The 21,723-nt window shown below is 43.4% G+C and overlaps 1 protein-coding gene across 1 annotated transcript in view; it reads right to left on the bottom strand.

The window, feature by feature from the left end:
- The window catches only part of CDK6 (cyclin dependent kinase 6), a 171,541-nt gene that overhangs the window by 36,457 nt on the left and 113,361 nt on the right, over positions 1 to 21,723 (bottom strand). Inside the window, exon 5 of the mRNA XM_024219050.3 lies at positions 4,951 to 5,060. Within this exon, the coding sequence (XP_024074818.1) occupies positions 4,951 to 5,060 (110 nt within the window). The remainder of the gene's footprint in view (positions 1 to 4,950; positions 5,061 to 21,723) is intronic.

Raw genomic sequence — 21,723 nt, 5'->3', positions numbered from 1 at the left:
GCTATCAATCAGCCCAACTGTAGACACTTGAGAAGATATCAGCCAGCAAAGCCTAGCAGGAAAATGTGAGCTAAACAGCAGCACTGTATATTTTATGTAGGGTCTGTCTACCCTGAATGACAACGTCACTGTCCTGAGACCTCTTACCTCTTTTTTTTTCTGCTTGATAATCCTCAGACTTACTCTGATTGTCCACCCTTCCTTCCCTTCATTAAAGTGCATATGGCTTGTATCCAGAGTCAGTGGGAGTTTTGCCACTGATTTAGGATTGAGCTGAAAACACTGTTTGTCAACATGGATCAGTGAACACTTCTGCCTTTCCTTTGTCTGTTAGTAGGGCTTCAATCAAGATGTCACTGTTATCCTGTCAGACTGGGAAAACAAAGGGTTAAATTAGTGGCCTGGGTTCATCCAGTCTTGATTATATGAATCCAAGAGTCCAGTAGAAATTCTGGAAAAAAAATCTCTCTGATAGACTGGCCACTTGTCTGGGGAGGAAGAAAAATCCTGTTTCATTAGGTCTGGTTTGGAAAAACCATCAGCCTCCCACACATCCATATGCACATGAATGGCAGAGGAATAAAGGAGAAAAAGTGCAGAGTATAGAAATACTGAATGCTGACTGGATCTTTCCAAGGGATGAAACCTTCTCCCGGTACAGTTGCTCTGGTCTGTGGTGAACTTTTATGGCACTTGCACTTAAATCATTCTTGTAACAAAGCAAGATAATTTCCAAAAATGGCAAAAACTGATTCAGGCCAAAACTGTATCATACCTTGGTTCAAAGGTTGCAAATTGAGCTGCGGAGTTGTTTTTAAGTTTTCCTGCCACCAATACCTAACTGAGACCAAACAGATAAGTGAATACTTGCTAAATGTGTTTTTTTGCTCTTGGTCCAGTAGACACGCTGGTTTAAATTTCATTGTAAAACACAAGATAATATGATTTCAAACTTTGTGTTTGAAACTGGTTGCATGATAAAGATACCAGTTTTCTCTTAAACCTCATTTAAGGAGTCTGCCACTTTACAGGGAAACCCATAGTTATGAGCAGGATTCGTAGACATGTCTTTGCATGGCTAACTTTTACCTAGGTTGCTGCACCATCTTAGTTTTTTTTATCCTCTCCCCTCAATATCCAATCAGAGATGTCTCCCTTTTCCTTATTTTCTCTTATCCTTTCAACTCTTGCTGTCTCCACTCCTTTTACCTTTTCTGATATTTATCGCTTTGAAAAGCTTCTGATGGCCCTGTTCTCTCTCTGCTTCAGGGTGGCATTTCAGAAATCTGCCCAAGTAGAATTGGGAGCCTAGAAAGGTATGTTTTAAGCTAAGATCTGCAAAGAGAGGAAGAGCTGACTATGCAGAGAGATACAGGAAGGCTGTAAATAAACTGAAATACACCAGCAGCTCCACATCTACAGTGCAGTGCCCACCAAGATAGGGGAGGAATCAGTGACCAGATATTCTCAAGCACAGGGATGCATCTGACAAAAGAACTAGCATGGGTCTGAAATGAGACCATATGGGAAAAAAGGACACTGGGGATGTTACTATTGACACATGTATCAAAGATTAAAAAAGGAACATGGGCTCCACTCATCCCACTCCTCTGTTACCAACACACATCAGGCGAAATCCTGGCCTCACTGAAGTAACTGCACAACTCACTTTGACTTCAGTGGGGCTAGGAGTTAATCCATAATGTGTGTACATAAGAAGTGGTGGTAAGGGGAGCTCAGTGAAGAATGACTCACAGTACAGCACACAACTACTACCAATAAACGTCATGGCATAAAGACCAAGGGTGAAATCCTGCCCCATTAAAGTCAATGTGAGTTTTACCATTGAGTTCAATGGGGTCAGGATTTCACCCCAAGCGTGTTACAGGTACACCTTTGTCCTCTCCTCCCCTCTGGGTCTGCGCTGAGTGCAGGTCAGCTAGGCTACAAACTCTTCAACCACCTTCTTCACCCTTCACTGAAACACTTGTTCTAGGGTAGCAATAAGCACTGTATTGATAAAGATGAGCTGGTATTAAGGTGCATGGTACTTTGTGGCTAGTGTTATGCTACATGATGCTTTATTGTTGACAACAGGCTTTAGAGAAACATATCCACTTCTGCAACCACAGCAAAATTTTGTATAATTTCAGCTGGAATGATGAAAAAAAGTTTTCTAACTGATGACAGGCTGTTACTCATATAACTTGCAATTTAGATCACCCGCGCCAGGCCTGGCACAAAGTTTTGTGTATATCCTTGAACTCAAGCCAATGGGGAAGTGCCTTGCAAAACACTGAAAACCTCTACTATTGATCTATGATTAAGGCTGATTCAGCAGAAAGTTATATTTCATTCACACAAATCTGAAATGAGACCTATACTCTGGCTAATCCAAGCATAATCAGTCTGTTGCAGCCTTTGGGCCATTGTAAGCACTATGAGTCGGATTCTGATAGCCTTGCTTCTGGTTAGTATCCTATTCCCAGAACAGTTCCAATGAAGTCAATGGGACAATTTGTGGAGTAGGATAGCCTTACTCATACTGAGTAGTATCTTATATCACAAATAGTTCCACTGACTTTTTTGAAATTATTCTGGGAATGAGACACCACTCAACGTGAGTAAGGCAGGCTATCAGAATCTCAGCTGACATAAAGAGATCAGAACATCAGTTAGAAATGACAGAAGTTTAAAAATATTTTCAAGTGAAAGCAAAGGAGAATGGGGGAAGGAATGGAAAATAAGTCTCTGGTGATTTGGCAAAAAGAAAAGGATGGCTGGAATGCTGGACCAACAGGTAAACTTAAAAAACCAAAAACAACTCTCCTACTCTTACCCCCTCAATGCCAGATGAAAAGCAGATGGGTAGTGACCTAAGTTCACTGCTATTTTTCAGCAGAAGTAGCTGCTTTACTTATTGAATGTTTTGGAAATAATCCATGGGAGTTTGCAAAATTTTACAGTTTATTGCCACCATGTTCACAGTAGAATAGATTCTCTTTTGCAATTTATTAAGGATGTTAAAAAGACAACATATATCATACAAAGGTTATTGCAAAATTAACTCAATGCAACAATCCATAAAGAAGATATTCAATGCTATTCACTGCAGTTTAATGACAGTGAAGTCTTAAATTTTGCTTATGGCATATGTTGGGCTCCTGCATGTTCAAATATCTTAATCTGTAAGTCATAATGTTACTAATTAAACAATGTAGCACATATACACTTGGCAGATTCCTGACATACACAGTTTTTGACTGTCTCCCAGATTTAGGACTGAGAATGTCAAACTGACCCTGTCTTTGGCAAGGACAACAGAAGGCCTGGTTGTATCAAACTCTGCTTCAAATCAAATCTTATTTCTACTAAAAATCTGGCATTTTTTACCCTTAAGCCAATATTTGAATTTGCACAATTGTTCCTAATTCAATTGATCATGTTAAATTTTTGGATTTGGAGAGCGAGTGCTGTGTTATAAAAAATGAAAATTCAATGTATAGGGTACAAGGCAATTTTGCATGGTTTATACAAGACAATATTTCATCTAGGGCAGTGCTGTAAAATAAATGACAAAAAAGTTTTTTTGAGCAAATCATAAAGTGTTCTCTCTTTGGTTGTTTGTCATGTTTTATGCTCATTGTCAATGCAAAAATGAAACTTTTTTTTATTCTGCAAGTGAAATCTTGAAAAAGTCAGTTTCATTATGAACCTTATATGGAATAAAACTTAGTATCTAAAAGTTTGCAATGGAGGACTTAACTGAAACTCCTAAAATCCACATTCTCCTTTTCTCTCATTTTCTGATCTCATTTATGAGTCACACACAGAGGGTGGAGTGTAGTAAATCTACTCTGACCATTTGACTAGGCAATAAGCCCAAGAACAAATATTTTTCCATATGTTAACATTAATAAACAGTGAAATCCCAAAGTCCTTTTGCAAGGCTTCAACTAGCATTTTGAACTTCATATATTGCAAATTCATCTTTGTCAAGAAGTATTGCTATCGCATGATTGTTTCTAGAGGCCCTTGTACTTTGGCTACACCTTTGTAATTTGTAAAAAACGGACTATTTGTTTTTAAGCTCAAAGGTGAGCCATTTTCCTTTAGATTTTCGTATTCATTTATTTAAAAGGTACATCATTTTATTTCACAGTAGCTGTTCCAAAATGGTGTATGAGGTTTCTGTAGGCACATCACCAATAGACTGTATGATAAACCATATAATTCTTGCAGTAGTTTCTGGTTTTCATCCAAAATGCATTACATGGGATAAGAAGATCAAGTAAGTATAATACGCCAAGAGAATACTGATAGTTAATCTAACAGAATCAGTCAAAAGTAAGTCTTATTTCCTACCACATTGAAGTTTTACTACCTACATTACCCTAGACAGTGTCAAAACAGTTTATTCTTCAAAAACTCCTACCTCAGTCTGTTTCTAGAAATTGACATTACAGTGACTTTCCAGATCTCAAGTATGCCAAGAGATGACTACAAGCAAACATCTGGAACTCAAAAAGCGCAAACTCCAGAAGTAAGACGACCGTATTGAAGGCTATGTCCTTCCTTCCTCAAAACAAATTATTTCCAGAACCCCACAATATAGGCCTCTGTCAATAGATCCTTCAGCCCCTATTTATCTACATCTCAGCCATCTAGATTCAGGTGTTATGTTCTTGTTACAGTGTTCACATGTGCTTTTGTAAAAGAAATCAATGTTTTTAAAAGGGCTGTGGGAGACTCACTCCTCAGGAAAAAAGAATCCAAGATGGAAGTCACAACCCTAAGTTTATATATAATGGGCTTTTGTAGTTCCAACTGTAAATAAAAATAAAACATGCTTCCAATCTTCTACTGCATACAGTGTTACAATATATAGTACTGTATATTTCTGCACAATTTTCACATTAAAAATAATGATGATAAAACAATATTTCTTACTTCCGACGGAACATTTCTGCAAATATGCAGCCAACACTCCAGAGATCAACTGGTGTTGCATAACTGGATTGAAGCAAAACTTCAGGAGCTCTGTACCACAGAGTGACAACCTGTAAAACAAAGAGGAACATATTAGGAGAAATATTCAATTGCAGAAATACCAGCTAGTGTGTGGGGTTGCCCAGTGACCCAGATTGCCTTAAACTTGTACGGTCTCACACACTAAGGATGGTCAGGTTTGATCACTGCTTAGATGACAGTCCTCTAAGGAAAATCCAGGTGCTGCCAGAAGTGGTGTGGAGGAGTCAATAGGTGGGATTATTCCTTTTGAATCGTGGTATTAGAAGGCACTGTACACTCATTTAAAAAGATGAGTCAAAAAACCTAGTCCCAACTCACTTATGGCCATTAAAGCTTCCATGGCATATTCTGCAGAAGTAGGGATATTAAGTGTGGTGTCTTGACCAAATTCCAACCTGATTAAATATATTCTGCTGACCTAAAATCGCTCCCTAAAATCTACTGATCTGGAGACAAATTGTAAATTGTCATATCTCTACTGAAGTCAGTCCTCCAGGGACTGTGTCTTATAGGTACTGCGATGTACTAGGGGCTGCATGAGTAATGCAAATTGGGCCCACAAAGATAAACCAGACAGTTAATATTTATTACTTTGTTTCCCCACCATAGACCTAGATACAGGTGGCTCTGACTGTACACATTAAAGACTAAGGCTCAATTATGAACCTTCCAGCATGCCTGCACCCTTACATCCCTGACTGAGTCACCACATGGCTGGGGCACAATTTCAGAATCACAGCTTGGTTCCACAGTTGCCAACTTTCACACAGTAAATAGGCACCCCGACTTTCACAATAAGCCAAAAATCAAGCTAATCCCATTTCAAAACAAGGCCAAAACAAGCCAATCCCTAAGAACCCCAACACTCTAAGTGATCATGTAGTCTGGGACTGTGGGGGGCACGCTGTGCACCCCGACTCTCTCCCTCCCATGCCCGTTTGCCCCTTGCCGATCAAAAAAAGAAGAAGCAACAAGCTACAAGCCAAACAAGCAACAAGCCAAAAACTAACCAACAAGCAACTCACAAGCCAATTAAGCCAAAAACAAGCCCAATTTCTGCACTTTTTTCGTGGGTTCCTGCTTGGTTCCTATCCTATGCCTCGGTACAGTTACAATCCAGCCCTAAAGAAACAGGATCTTCAGCTGAAGGACAATACTGTATTGGTAGTATGCTGTAGTTATAAACTACAGACAATATTATAAAGAGGGAACTGGGTTCTCATAATTATTGCATTAATTTTGAGATACAAAAATACGTGTTGGAAAGTGCAGTGTTTCTCTAGGCTCATGAAACTGAAATTAAAAAAGATACAGAAAAAGAAATAATTTCAAAGTAAAAGATAGAAATAGATTTAAAATTCATGTTATTTAAAATGGTGAGTGCTGAATTTAAAGACCAGTACTCAGCAACATATGACAAAGGTGGGTTTTTTAAATAACAACAATATAATTGTCCTCTAAGCAGAAATAACAATGCAAGTAATCAGCTGAATTTGCTGGTCGGAACCAGCTGAAACAAAAGCAAATACAACATTTATTACCATCATTACATGCCCTGACAGCGTCTGGAGGTGTTGAATGGATAGAGGAGGGAAGTTCAAGGATATTTACACAAGTGTCATATTTGCTAAAAGTTCTTTTACATGCTTTGATCTCTATTCATAAAATTTATTTTTAAAACAGTTCAATAACTTTGTGCAAACTAAAGCTGAGCTGAGCCAACTTTGACTTCAAGATACATGCCCATGTAAACTGGCACAGCAACAGAAGAAGGTATAATATAACCCCATTCATTTTCTCTGATTGGTTGGTACCAAATAGGGATGCTTTTCTAACATATGTACATGGGAAGGTAACTCTCCCTCAGAAGTTCATTCCAATGAAGGACGAGAACTTTAATTTGAGGTCAGGATGCCATTATGAACACCATTGATAAAGGCTGCCCAGGGAATATGCTGAATCAGGTGGAGTTCCTTTTTCAATATTTTGTTTAATGATATTAATGTATTTCTCAATGTTTGGACTGCACATATATTCTCCTTAAGCCTTTGGGGAGAAACCAATGGGATAGGAAAAATTACTTTAAAAAATTCAGAGATTTCTAGGGTCATGAATTTCCACATATTCTTTTTTTTTCAGATGTAGGGGCAGTCGCCTAACAGAAGGGGAGGAGCAGTGTGAACTGAAGATCTGTAGGAGAAACAGGACCAAATCTTGCAGATTCTGAACTTGAGATCCAAGTGCCCCCCCGACAAATGAAGGAAAATTATTTACCCTTCATAACTGTCGTTCTTCAAGACGTGTGGTCCCTATCTGTAGTCCACTGTGGGTACACATGTGCTCCATGTGCATGAGACCGGAGAATTCTAGCAAGTAGTGTCCATTGGGCCACACCTGCACCTTTGCTCTCCTTTTGCTCTGTGCTGAGAGTATAAGGGGTGGGGCTGCCCCACGCCTCTCCAGTTCCCCCATTTACTGTGAATCAGAGAGGGTCTGAAGCAGAGAGGAAGGAGGGGGGGTAGTGGAATACAGATTGGGATCACACATCTCAAAGAACTCCAGTTACAAAGGGTATGTAAGTTTCCTTTCTTCTTCGATTGCCGATCCCTATGTGTATTCTGCTGTGGGTCACTGACAAGCAGCACTTATAGAGGAGGAGGGTGTGAGGATGCAGGTGGTATGGTTGCTTGTAAAAACCACTATTCCAAAGAATACATCAATGGAGGAGGCTTGGACCAAGGCACAATGCCTTGTGAATGTGGGGGTGGAGCTTGTTGCTGCCTTGCTAATATCAAGCAGAGGTACTTCTTGGAATGCTGCTACTGAGGCTGTCTGTATTCTTGCAGAATGAGCCCATACTCCATGTGGGGGAGGAAGGTGTGCCAGCAGATAGGATACAGCCAGAGATCCACTTGGAGATCCTTTGGGAGGAAACAGCTTGTTCTGCTTTGGCAAGAAACGGCCCAGGTGACTTACTGATCTATTTTGTTCTCTGTAGAATAAGATGCCAAAGCTCATCTCATGTGGCGGGAATGAAGTCTCTTCTCTATGCTGGAAGCATGGGGCTTTGGGAAGAACACAGCTAAGTGGCTAGTCTGGTTTATGTGAAATTCCAATACTACGTTAGGGGGTGAATTTTGGATGCAGCTGTAGCAAAACCTTCTCTTTATGAACTATAGTGCAAGGAAGGTTCACCTACCAATTCATCCGAGGTGATGGCAGTGAGGAAAGCAACCTTCATAGACAGATGAAGCATCAAACAGGTAGGCTGGGCTTCAAAAGGTGGTGTGGATTTTTCACACCCCTGAGCGACATAGCTGTGTTGACCTAAATTTTAGTGTGAACCTGGTCTTAGATTCCTGGCATATCACTATAGCAGTCGGCATGGATCTTTAAGCAGTATTGGCAGCATCAACTGCAGCTTGTAATGAGGGTCTTGCCACTAAACTGCCCTCAATAAGAGCTCAAACTTGAGCCCTATCCTCCTTCTTCAGGTGCTGGGTCCTTATTTGTATTCCACTATTGATACACATGCGCTTTATCTGTCTGAGACTGGAGAATTCTAGCAAGTAGTGTCCATTGGTCTTCACCTGTACCCTGCTCTCCTCATGCTCCGTGCTGAGGGCATAAGGAGCAGTGCAGACTGACACATTTCCTGTTCCTTCTGGCCTGAGAAGAGTTCCAAATCCCCTCAGAAGAGGTCCAGGACTCCAACACAAGCTACTGGATAGCCCAGCGCCTACAGGCTCTAGCTGAGTGGCACTCCTAATCCATGAGGCCATACTGAAACCAGGAAGAACTGTGTGGCACACGTGCCCCTACTACTATGAGAGCAAAAAAGCAGCACTTTGTCCTGACAAAGGGAGCAGAGTTATTCTTCCATGCTGCCCCAAACTCCACAGTCATGCAAGCAGCCATGGAAAAGTCCAGACACCACCACCCAAAGGCCACCTGGCTGGTTCAGGAGGCGAAGAGTTTAGACCTTATGGAAGAAAGGTGTTTGCTGCCACCAGTCTCTAATTTAGAATTTCCAACTTCCGGGCCCTCTTGGCAAAATATGATTTTTTGTTTTATTTTAAGTTCCTGGACTTTTAAAGACAAGTTACCCCCGAACTGGGTGTTTCCCATTCCATTGGCTCCCTCAGTGTGACGGTGAACTGCTCTGGGGCAGGGTAAAGCATTGAATGCTGGTCAGACCAGCACTAACCTCCGTGACAATTTACCCCAGAACTGCAGTTCCTTTCCCAGGGAAGCATGCCACATACAGCAGCTGCTCCCTTCCTGCTGGCCACACACCTCAATTTGTAGCAGAAAGCCAATGTGAATTGTACACTCAGAGGGGACGCTGCTATTTACAGAGGACTGGGAAAGCATGCAGCATGGGAGCTGCTCCTTCCACATGACCACCGCCTGGCCCACTTCCCTGAAACTTTGCTCCCCTCTGTGCTGCACACACACACATGAGTATGTGCGTATGTGTTTGTCTGTATATCTAGCTACCTAGAGAGAGGGGGCATCTGGTTCTTAATAATTTGGGAATTTAAACAATTATACACTGTAAAAAAAGGCATGCAAGTTTATTTCTGACAAATATCTGATTGCTTCATACTGATAGGGGAACTTGTTTGCCTTGGGCTGCGTTCTGATAAACTGATCTTTACCATCTACCTACAAAAGGGCCCGAGTCATATCAGGGTTTGTAATGTGCAAGTTTGAATTTCAAGATGTGAATCTCAAAAGGATTGTTATTTATCAAATGTCAACTTGCACATAAGTAATAACCACAGATAACTCCTATCTTGCTAGGGATCCTCTTTTAAGAAATACAGTATGATGTAGTTTGGTTTTGACACAGAATTTCACTCACTCTTTCTCACCATAGAAACCAGGCAAATATTTGTGGACATTCCATTAACATTTACAGATAAGTAGAAATGAAAATTATTCTGAACACAGGATATGGTGAGCTGAACAACTAGCTCATCGCTTCCTCTTAACACTGCTCTCTGTCTTAGTGCTTAGGTAAGCCACATAATCAGTGAGGAGGGCCCTGTCGTAGAGAAAGAGAGAACTTCAACATTACAGCTTGATAAAGTAACATTTTTAGCATAAAAAAGCATGCATCTGCTTTTTTATGTGTTGCTCAGCTATGCTTAACCCTTTATACCTGACACCACTAAAATGGAATGTTGGGGCCACAATTGTAGCAAGGGGGGGTTCAGTGATCCTGTTTCAACTTCAGTCCTCTGATTTAACAAGCTCCTCTCTTCAGCTGCCTCTCTTTTTTCCCAGCCTGTTTGGTTTCTTCAGCTCCTCCTTCCTTGGGGTCTCCCAGGTCCTTCCAAGTAGACAATGTCACCTTCCAGTTCCTCTCCCTTGGCTCTGCCTTCCCTCCATATGCCAGTTTCTCCCTTGCTTCTTCTACTCAGAACACCTCTGCTGCCCCTACACTAATCTCCAGGCGAATACTCCCTCAAACCTTGCCACTTCCCACTCACTCTTACCTCCCTCACTTTCTCTAATCTGACACCCCCACCACCTTCCCTTTGATTCTCCATAATTTCACCCAGTCTTCTTCCCTTCCTCTTGCTGCATTCAAACCCTCCCATGCCAAATGCCTGCTGTCCTATCCTGTCCAGCTGCCCTTTGCTTTCTCATCAATCGGATGTTCAGGTGGACTACAGCATGAAACTAATAATTTATCTGTTAGTCATGGGGTGGCCAAAGTACGGCCCGTGGGCCGAATCCGGCCCACCAGCCGTTTTAATCCAGCCCTCAAGCTCCCACTGGGGAACAGAGTCTGGGGCTCGAGCTGGCGCTCCAGCCGGGGAGCAGGGTTGGGAGCCGCTCCACGCAGCTCCCAGAAGCAGCAGCATGGCCCCCCTCCGGCTTCTATGTATAGGGGCAGTCAGGGGGCTCTGGTCTGCACGCTGCTCCTACCCCAAGCACTGCCCCTGCAGCTCCCATTGCCGGGAACTGCGGCCAATGGGAGCTGCAAGGGTGGTGCCTGCGGACGGGGCAATGTGCAGAGCCACCTAGCTGCGCCTCCGCATAGGAGCCAGAGAAGGGATATGCCGCTGCTTCCGGGAGCTGCTTGAGGTAAGCACCACCCAGAGCCTGCACCCCTGAGCCTCCCCCCGTGTCCCAACACCCTGCCCCAGTCCTGATCCCCCCCACCCTCCAAACCCTCGATCCCAGCCCAGAGCACCCTCCTGGCAGTAGCGTAGCTAGTGGGGTGCAGGGGAAGCAGCCGCTTCCCCGGCCTTTCCAAAAGCGGCTGGAGGAGCGAGGGGGGATGCAGGCTGGCGGCCCGCAGCACGGCCGGCAGCCATGGGGGGCCGGCGGGCGCGGTGGGAGGAGTGGGGGGGCGCGGCCGGAGGAGCGGGGGGGGGGTGCGGCATGTGGGCCGCAGCGCGGCCAGCAGCCGCAGCCGGAGGAGTGAGTGGGGGCACAGGCTGGCGGCCTGCAGCGCGGCCGGAGGAGCGAGGGGATGCACAGGCTGGCGACTGGCAGCTGCGGCCAGAAAAGCGAAGGGGGGCGCAGGCTGGCGGCCCACAGTGTGGCCGGCAGCCATGGGGGGGCGGCAAGCGTGGCCAGAGTGAGGGGGCGCAGCATGGCGGCCGGCAGCCGCAGCCGGAGGAGCGGGGGGGGGGGCCACGGGGGTGGCACGTCAGGGCCGGAGGAGCCATGGGAGGGGAGGGGCAGTGCGGCTGGAGGAGGAGCCGAGGAGGGCGTGGCCAGAGGAGGAGCCAAAGGGGGGCGCCTTTTTTATGTTTGCTCCCCCTCCTCTTAGAAGCTGGCTACGCCACTGCCTCCTGCACCCCAAACCTCTCATCCCCAGCCCCACCCCAGAGCTCATACCCCCAGTTGGAGCCCTCACCCCCACCGTGCCCCAACCCCCTCCCCCAGCCCTGATCCCCCTCCCGCCCTCCAAACCCCTTTGTCCCAGTCTGGAGCTACGCCACTGCCTCCTACACTCCAAACTTCTCATCCGCAGCCCCACCCCAGAGCCTGCACCCCCAGCTGGAGCCCTCACCTCCCCCTGCCCCCCACCCCCCATCCCGTCCCAACCCCACCCCGAGCCCGGACCCTCTCCCAGAGCCCTCACCCCAACCCCAATGTTGTGAGCATTCGTGGTCCATCATACAATTTCTATTCCCAGATGTGGCCCTCGGGCCAAAAAGTTTGCCCATCCCTGTGTTAGTCCAAGAACAAAAAGGCTGAGAGTAATTTGTAGATTCGGACCTAGTAGAAATGCTTTCCCCACCATACCAAATCACAATTCGGGTCTTCACTCACCAGACAAGCAGGGACTAAAGCTGACTACAGTGGCTACAGATCACTGCTCTTTCAGGTCAAATATCAAATGATCCAGGCAGCATCTCCAAATGAAAATAAATGAAAGAAGCTTCTTGGTGATATTATAAAAGCAATTAATGTGCAAAATTCTACCAAAATGTCATCTGGTTTCCTACTCCTGAAAGAGGAAGAAGGAAATGTACCCAGTGCAAAAGTATGGGGGAAGAAGAGCTGAGACATATACAGGGGCAGAGCTTTGCAGAGCTCTGAAGGAGAGGGCAAGGAGGAATATAACATTTTGTGAAACATAAAATTGTCCATCTTAATGTATCAGTAGATTCTAGGAGCATCTGACATCAGCAGTTTCAATCCCAGCCACTTTCAGCCATTTATATCTGGCACAAAGCCAAGCTATGAGCAAGTATCTGCTCACTAGGAGTGAAATTGAGAGCGTCAACACAAAACCTATGCCCCATTTATATCCCACTTAAATCCCATTTAATTTACAGGGGTGAATTTCACCTTAGGCTAGCTGTTTAGATTTCAGTAGCATCTACACCATGCTAGGCACTTTCCAAACACAGATGAAGACACAGTCTGTGTCTTGAATAGCATACAGTCTAAAAAAGGCAAAGACACACAAAGGGTGAGGGAAGGGGATGAGTAACATACAAGTAAAGGACTAAATTTTGGTTTTATCGTAAGCCCTAAGGCCTTGTCTACACTACCACTTAAGTCAATATAAGTTACGTCACTCAGGGGTGTAAAAAACCACCTCCCTGCGTGACATAACTTACATCGACTTAACGCAGTGTCTACACTGCACTATGTCAGCGGGAGACGCTCTCCTTTTGACATAGCTTCCACCTCTTGTTGAGGTGGATTAATGACATCAACGGGAGAGCGCTCTCCCATCGACATATTGCGTCTTCACCAGACCTGCTAAATCAACACCATGCATTGATCACAGCGACGCTGATTTACCATGGTAGGGAAGACAAGCCCTAAGTAAAGAGCAGTGCATAATTGCACTGCCCCAGGAGCAGACCAGGGATCAGTTTGTGACTCAGAGGGGAGGTATTCTGTGCCAGTACCAGGGCCGGCTCCAGGCACCAGCCTGGCAAGCAGGTGCTTGGGGCGGCCACTCCGGAGAGGGGCGGCACGTCCAGCTATTCGGTGGCAATTCGGTGGACGGTCCCTCACTCCCGCTCGGAGCGAAGGACCTCCCGCCGAATTGCCGCCGCAGATCACCGATCGCGGCTTTTTTTTTTTTTTGGCTGCTTGGGGCGGCCAAAACCCTGGAGCCAGCCCTGGCCAGTACACAGGTACACTGGCTCAGCTATATTGACTTGCATGTTTGCGGGGGCGGGGGGCAGGTGGGGGATTCAAGGCTCCACTTAACCCTGCCCAGCCAAACCTCTTGCCCAGAGCAGTGGCCACGCCGAAGCTACTCATCTCACCTCTCTGTGACCCAGGACACGTAGCTGCACAGGACAGTAAGGGGGTACCTTATTCCCTAGCAGGGCCGACTTCAGGGTTTTGGCCACCCCAAGCAGCCAAACAAACAAACAAACAAAAAAGCTGCGATCGCGATCTGCAGCGGCAATTCAGCGGAAGGTCCTTCGCTCCGAGCAGGAGTGAGGGACCGTCCGCCGAATTGCCGCCGAACAGCTGGACGTGCCGCCCCTCTCTGAAGTGGCCGCCCCAAGCACCTGCTTGGTAAGCTGGTGCCTGGAGCTGGCCCTGTTCCCTAGACATTCCTGATGCGAGCACTGGTTTACCTTGGAATGCTGAGCTCATTGGATATCGCATTTGTAGGGGAAATGGCAATAGTGAGATGGCTTCCTATTGAGACTTAGTGCTTAGAGACATTTTTGAAAAATTTCTTATTGGTGAGCTCAGAAGTATTGTTTCACATTGTGAAAATTAAAGCTGTAGTTATGCTTACTCATCTGTAGAGTTCAAGGCTATTCTTGTTATTTGCTCATCTAAACATATTTAAGGATAAACTAATAATTTCATTTTTTGATGAAAATTTACTTCTGTGGGCTTTGAATCAGGCCCTAGTTGAAGACAAAGGGATTCTCTGCAATTACTTAAATGGGCTTTAGATCAGTCATGAGGGAGGGAAACATCTGTAGAGAATACATGAGCTGTGATAGCAGATACATTTTTATAAGGATCTATCAGCCACATACAGTAAAAGGAAGACTGCACTACATCTTCAGGTTTTGCATTCTGGTAACTAGAATTCATTCCACATTTAGAACAAACTTTTTTTGAGGTCTATGGGCACGAGTATCCATTTATTTAATAATTTGGGACACAACACAAAATGGAAATGCAATGTTAAAACTTGTTTCCCATAAAAAAAATCCCTCAGTGTGTGGGAAATTAATCTTGTGTGCTAACCAAGAGCTAAAACTTTCTACAGAGCTAAGGTACAATGGGTATGGAATGAATGTTATGAAATATTGTATGAATATCCTCTCCATGAAGACAAACTTTGTGATAAATTTTATTTACACTGATTCCTGTAATTTCTTTTTCCTACCAAATAACTTCTGCCAGGGGGATTGATTATCATGGAAAACAATAACAGGTAAAAGGAATAGCAGTGAAAAGTGTCTATCCCCAATCTAAAAGGTGAGGAAGTAAGAATGACAAGTCAGTGGAAGACATGGATAATCCAGTTTATAAAGTTACTGCTAAATCAAAAATTTTGGATTACTTGCAACAGAGGTCCACTCTGTAGTCAAAGGCTTTTTATGACACAGTGTTCCCTGAATTGTTACTGACACTAGATTTACATTAATCTGGGGCAACCTGCCTGAACCTGTGATGGACTATGGACTTGGATTGCTAATAGGGGGTGACACTGAATCAAAGATAGAAGCCAGTACCTTGATTATAATTGTACATGAATTTATGACAGAAACTGAATAATATGAAGAACAGATAAATGGGTCTTTCCTTTGGTATCCGTTAGCTATAATTCTTGCTTCACTGAGGGGAAGGTGTAATTGCATTTTTCCCCTCAGTATCTTTAAATATATATGAGGGTCAATTATAGTATAATTAGGCAGGCCAAAAAAGAATTTGAAGAGCAACTAGCCAAAGACTCAAAAACTAACAGCAATTTTTGTTAAGTACATCAGAAGCAGGAAGCCTGCCAAACAGTCAGTGGGGCCATTGGACAATCGAGGTGCTAAAAGAGCACTCAAGGAAGGCAAGGCCATTGCAGAGAAGATAAATGAATTATTTGCATTCGTCTTCACCACAGAAGATGTGAGGGAGATTCCTACACCTGAGCCATTCTTTTTTGGAGACGAATCTGAGGAATTGTTCCAGATTGAGGTGTCAATAGAGGAGGTTGTCAAATAAATTGATCAGTTAAATAGTAATAAGTCATCAGGAGCAGATAGTATTCACCCAAGAGTTCTGAAGGAACTCAAATGTGAAATTGCAGAACTACTAATAGTGATATGTAACCTATCATTGAAATCAGCTTCTGTACTAGATGACTGGAGGATAATTAATGTGATGCCAATTTTTAAAAAAAGCTCCAGAGGCGATGCTAGCAATTACAGATCGGAAAGCCTAATTTCAGTATTAGGCAAATTGGTTGAAACTATAGTAAAGAACATAATTATCAGATTCATAGATGAACATGATTTGTTGGGGGAAGAGTCAACATGGCTTTGGTAAAGAGAAATCATGCCTCACCAATCTATTAGAATTCTTTGAATGGGGGTCAACAAACATGTGTACAAGGGTGATCCAGTGAATATGTACTTAGACTTTCAGAAAGCCTTTGACAAGGTCCCTCACCAAAGGCTCATAAGCAAAGTAAGCAATCATGGGATAAGATGGAAGGTCCTCTCATGGACTGATAACTGGTTAAAAGATAGGAAACAAAGTGTAGGGGAATAAGTGGTCAGTTTTCAGAATGGATAGAAGTAAATAGTGGTGTCCCCAAGGGGTCTGAACTGGGACCAGTGCTGTTCAACATATTAATAAATGATCTGGAAAAGGTGGCAAAGACAATGCAAAATTACTCAAGATAGTTAAGTCCAAAGCAGACTGTGAGGAGTTACAAAGGGATCTCACAAAATTGGGTGACTGGGCAACAAAACGGCAGATGAAATTCAATGTTGATAAATGCAAAGTAATCCACATTGGAAAACATAATCCCAAATATACATATAAAATGATGTGGTCTAAATTAGTTGTTCCCACACAAGAAAGAGATCTTGGAGTCATTGTAGATAGTTCTCTGAAAACATCCGCTCAATGTGCAGCGGCAGTCAAAAACGCTAACAATGTTAGGAACCATTAGGAAAGGGATAGAAAAGATAAAATATCATAATGCCACTATATAAATGCATAGTCCGCCCACATCTTGAATATAGTGTGCAGATCTCGTCGCCCCATCTCAAAAAAGATACATTAGAATTGAAAAAGGTACAGAGAAGGGCTACAAAAGTGATTCAGGGTATGGAAAAGCTTCCATATGAGGAGAGATTAAAACAAAGGGGACTTTTCATCTTAGAAAAGAGACGACTAAGAGGGGATATGATAGAGGTCTATAAAATCTTGACTGTTGTAGAGAAAGTGAATAAGGAAATGTTATTTACTCCTTCTCCTAGTTCTTATGTTATATGGTCACTCAATGAAATTAATAGACAGCAGGTTTAAAACAAACAAAAGGAAGTATTTCTTCATACAACGCAGTCAACCAGTGGAACTCATTGCCAGGGATGTTCTGAAGGCCAAAACTATAACTGGGTTAAAAAAAGAACTAGATAAGTTCATGGAGGATAGGTCCATCAATAGCTATTATCCAGTCTGGTCAGGGATGCAACATCATATTCTGAGTGTCCCTAGCCTCTGTGTGCCGGAAGTTGGGAGTGGACAACAGTGGATGGATCACTCACTGATTGCCTGTTCTGTTCATTCCCTCCGAAGCACCTGGCACTGGCCACTGTCCGAAGACAGGATTCTGGGCTAGATGGACCATTGGTCTGACCCAGTATGGCCATTCTTGTGTTCTTATGTAGTTATGTCTGTATGTCTTTGTAAAGATAGAGGTCAATGAAAGCATTAAATGTCTTCTCAATCTTCTTTGAGACTTTAGAGACGCTGATATTTTTCACAGTTATCCATTTTACAGGTCCCTTAAGGACTAATTTAATTCATAAAGAGTTTCATTTAATACTAGCAAAATTCTTCTTCTGTGTCTTCTCCTTTTGTGATTGTGGCTACAATGTTTTTAATGAACCACACCTGTGCCTTTTTCCCCCCAACTTGCTATGAGGCATTCTAGCTCATTTCCCTATTCAAACCATGGGCAGAGCATGAACTGCTGGCTAGGGAAGGCTAGCCCCAGCCCCGCTCCTTCTGACCGAGGCCCTGCCCCTTTTGCGCACCCCCTACCGGAGCCCAGAGACCCCACCGCCACCAGTTCCTGCCCCAGGCAAGGCCCCCAGCCCCGAAGCACAGGGAGGGTGGATGACACAGCCACAACCCCCCAGCCTTAGAGCACCGGGAGGGTGGGCAGCGTGGCTGCAGCCCCGGAACACTGGGAGGGCAGGCAGCATGGCCCCTGCCCCCCGTTCCAGATTGCCAGGAGGGCAGGCAGCACGGCCCCTGTCCCCCCCAGTCCCGGAGCACCAGGAGGGCAGGTGGCAAAGCCCCAGCCCTGGAGCGCTGGGAAGGCAGGCGGCACGGCCGCAGCCTCAGAGCACTGGGAGGGTGGGCGGTGTGGCCCCAGCGCCACCGAAGCTTCGGAGCACTGTGAGAGTGGGCAGTGTGGCCGCAGCCGTGGAGCGCTGGCGGCACAGCCCCAGCCCAAGCCAGGGCCACCATGCATGGGGACTGAAGTCATGCTGAGTGGGAAGCAGGAGGAGGCCTGGGGCGGAGCGTGGGCGGGGCCACGCCTGGCTGTTGAGGGAGGAATAGCCTCCCCCCAGCCTATGATACCTGTCACCCATGATTGAAACATTTCTGTTTCATGAAAGAATCTGTAAGATAACTTTTATAGACACATAAGATCTCTAATGTGGCTCTAAGACTAAATTATTTAGCTCAATTCTTGCTCATAGGATTTTCACATTATCTCTGGGCTGAGACATCTTTTTTAGCTCTATTTTCTTCTGTACAAAGAATGAGATTATACAGCCATCTCAATATTGGCTTCATGGTTTCCCATAATAACTAAAAAGCATCTCCAGTGTTATTCCCAACTGTTCAGTTGGATTTACAGTGGAACATGGTTGAAACTTTACTGCGGATCTCCTACTGAGCGGTTTCATATTCAGGATGATTTTTAATGACCTGTAACTCAAAAACAGCTTTACCAATTTTCTTCAGACTTTGCAGAAAATTTCTCCATGAGTAACCATGACAATTTTCAGGACAAATCAATTTTACTAGACGGAGTTATAGGGTGCTAAAAGTAAGGCTTGACATGGAACCTGGCTTCAATCTTAACTATCCTCTCTCTGCATTATGCATGTTTCTTGCCTTTTAGGAGGGCTCTCCTGAAGCTCCACTGAAACAAATAAGAAGGATGGATGTGATTTCCTAACCAAATACGCTTAAAAATGGGTGCGTGCTCTGACAACACAGTATTACATAATTTGATGAAAATATGGTACTAAGGAATCATTTAAGAAGCAAGAATTAATCTGTTCATGTGTCAGCACCTGCAGTATGGAAGTAAATAAAAGTCTTTATGTACTGAGTGATTTCTCTATACTTTCCCCTCATCTTCTGCCAAATCTTTATTGAGTACTCTAGGTTTATTAAGAAAGAGGGGACTCTCTTGGCTGAGAGTCTGTCTAATCTAATCTCTTGATTAATCTCACATGATTAATGAAGAATTAGAGGAGGCTAATGTAATTAATGCAAATCAACAAGGGTTTTGGAAAATAGATCCTGTCAAATGAAACTGATATCTTTTTCTGATGAGATTAGAAGTTTGGTTGATAAAGGTAATAGCGTTGCCATAATATACTTAGACTTTGGTAAGGCATTTGACTTGGTACTGCACAACATTTTGATTAAAAACTAAAATGACATCAAATTAATATGGCACACATGAAGTGGATTAAAAACTGGCTAACTGATAGGTCTCTACATAGACTTTTAAATGGGGAATTGTCATCAATCAGGCGTGTTTCCAGTATGGTCCCGCAAGGATCGGGTTCTTTGTCCTATGCTATTTAACATCATCATCAATGACCTGAAAGAAAACATAAAATTATCCGTGATAAAGTTTGCAGATGACAAAAAAACTGGGGGAGTGGTTCTGATTCAGATCAAGCGTACAATATGTGTTTTAATATGGCTAATTTATACATCTAGGAACAAAGAATATATGCCATACTTACATGATAGGGCAACCCTAACCCAAGAAGCAGTGACTCTTAAAAAGATTAGGGGGTTATGGTGGATAATCAGCTGAACAGATCTCCCAGCATGGTGCTGTGGCTATAAGAATTAATATGATCCTGGGATGCATAAACAGGGGAATCTCGAGAAGGAGTAGAGACGCTATTTTACCTCTGTGTTTGGCGCTGATGTGACCACTAATGGGATACTGTGTCCAGTTCTGGTGCCCGCAATTCAAGAAGGATGCTGGCAAATTGGAAAGGGTTCAGAGAAGAGCCATGAGAATGTTGAAAGGATTAGAAAACATGCCTTATAATCATAGACTCAAAGAGTTCAATGGGGAGGGATAGCTCAGTGGTTTGAGCATTGGCCTGCTAAACTCAGGGTTGTGAGCTCAATCCTTGAAGGGGCCATTTAGGGATCTGGGGCAAAAATTTGTCTGGGGATTGGTCCTGCTTTGAGCAGGGGGTTGGACTAGATGACCTCCTGAGGTCCCTTCCAACCCTGATATTCTATGATTTGGCTTGGCAAAGAGAAGGTTAAGGGGTGACTTGATCACTTTCTATAATACCGACATGGGGTATCTAAATATTTAATAATAGGCTCTTCAATTTAACAGCGGAAGGTATAACACGATCCAATGGTTGGAAGTTGAAGCTAGACAAATTCAGATTGGAAATAGAGTGTACATTTTTGACAGTGAGGGTAATTAACCGTTGGACCAATTTACCAAGTGTTCTGGTGGATTCTCCATCACTGACAATTTTAAAGTCAAGATTAGATGCTTTGCTAAAAGATATGCTCTCAGAATTATTTTGGGGAAGATCTGTGGTCTATGTTATACAGGAAGTCATGCTAGATGATCACAATAGTTCCTTCTGGTCTTGGAATCTATGAATCCCTCAAAAGTACACATCATCATAATATCCTATCCATCATGTAGTTAAGGTGACAGATAATATTCCCTGCACAACATATTCTGGAGTTTCCAGATTTTATTATAGTATTGGATAAACATTTAGGCTTGTATAATTCATTCTCCAAGTAATAGATCTTCCATTATTACCCATCTGCCTTTGATTCCATTAGAATTATAGGTATTGTTGGTGAGAAGGGTTCCCTCATTGGTGAAATGCAACCTTCATACTACATCTTTTTATAGAAGTATTAAAATCTTTTTTCCGTTTATGGGATGGGTGAATCAAATTGCTCCAATGGGCTTTTAGAAAGTACTTCTATTCTACTCTTGGTTCTAGGCAGATAACATACATAAAAATCAAAAAAGAGTCCTATAAAAAGTGGAAACTAGGTCATATTACCATTGAACATAAACAACTAACACAAGTATTTAGGGACAAAATTAGAAAGGCCAAGGCACAAAACGAGATCGAACTAGCTAGAGACAAAAAGGGTAACAAGAAAACATTCTACAAATACATTAGAAGCAAGAGGAAGACCAAGGACAGGGTAGGCCGGTTACTCAATGAAGGGGGGGAAATTACAGAAAATGTGGAATTGGCAGAGGAGCTTAATGACTTATTTCGGTTTTCATCAAGAAGGTTGGTGGTGATTGGACGTTTAACATAGTGAATACCAGTGAAAATGAGGTAGGATCAGAAGAGGCTAAAATAGGGAAAGAACAAGTTAAAAATTACTTAGACAAATTAGATGTCTTCAAGTCAACAGGGCCTGATGAAATGCATCCTAGAATACTCAAGGAGCTGACTGAGGAGATATCTGAGCCATTAGCGATTATCTTTGAAAAGTCATGGAAGACTGGAGAGATTTCAGAAGACTGGAAAAGGGCAAATATAGTGCCAATCTATAAAAAGGGAAATATGGACAACCCGGGGAATTACAGACCAGCCAGCTTAACTTTTGTACCCGGAAAGATAATGGAGCAAATAATTAAGCAATCAGTTTGCAAATATCTAGAAGATAATAAGGTGATAAGTGAAAGTCAGCATGGATTTGTCACAAAAAAAAAAAAAAAATCAT

Source organism: Terrapene carolina, unplaced genomic scaffold (assembly GCF_002925995.2).
Source record: "Terrapene carolina triunguis isolate 2854851 unplaced genomic scaffold, T_m_triunguis-2.0 Scaffold84, whole genome shotgun sequence".
NCBI lineage: Eukaryota > Metazoa > Chordata > Testudines > Emydidae > Terrapene > Terrapene triunguis.
This window is presented reverse-complemented; position numbering and strand designations above follow the sequence as displayed.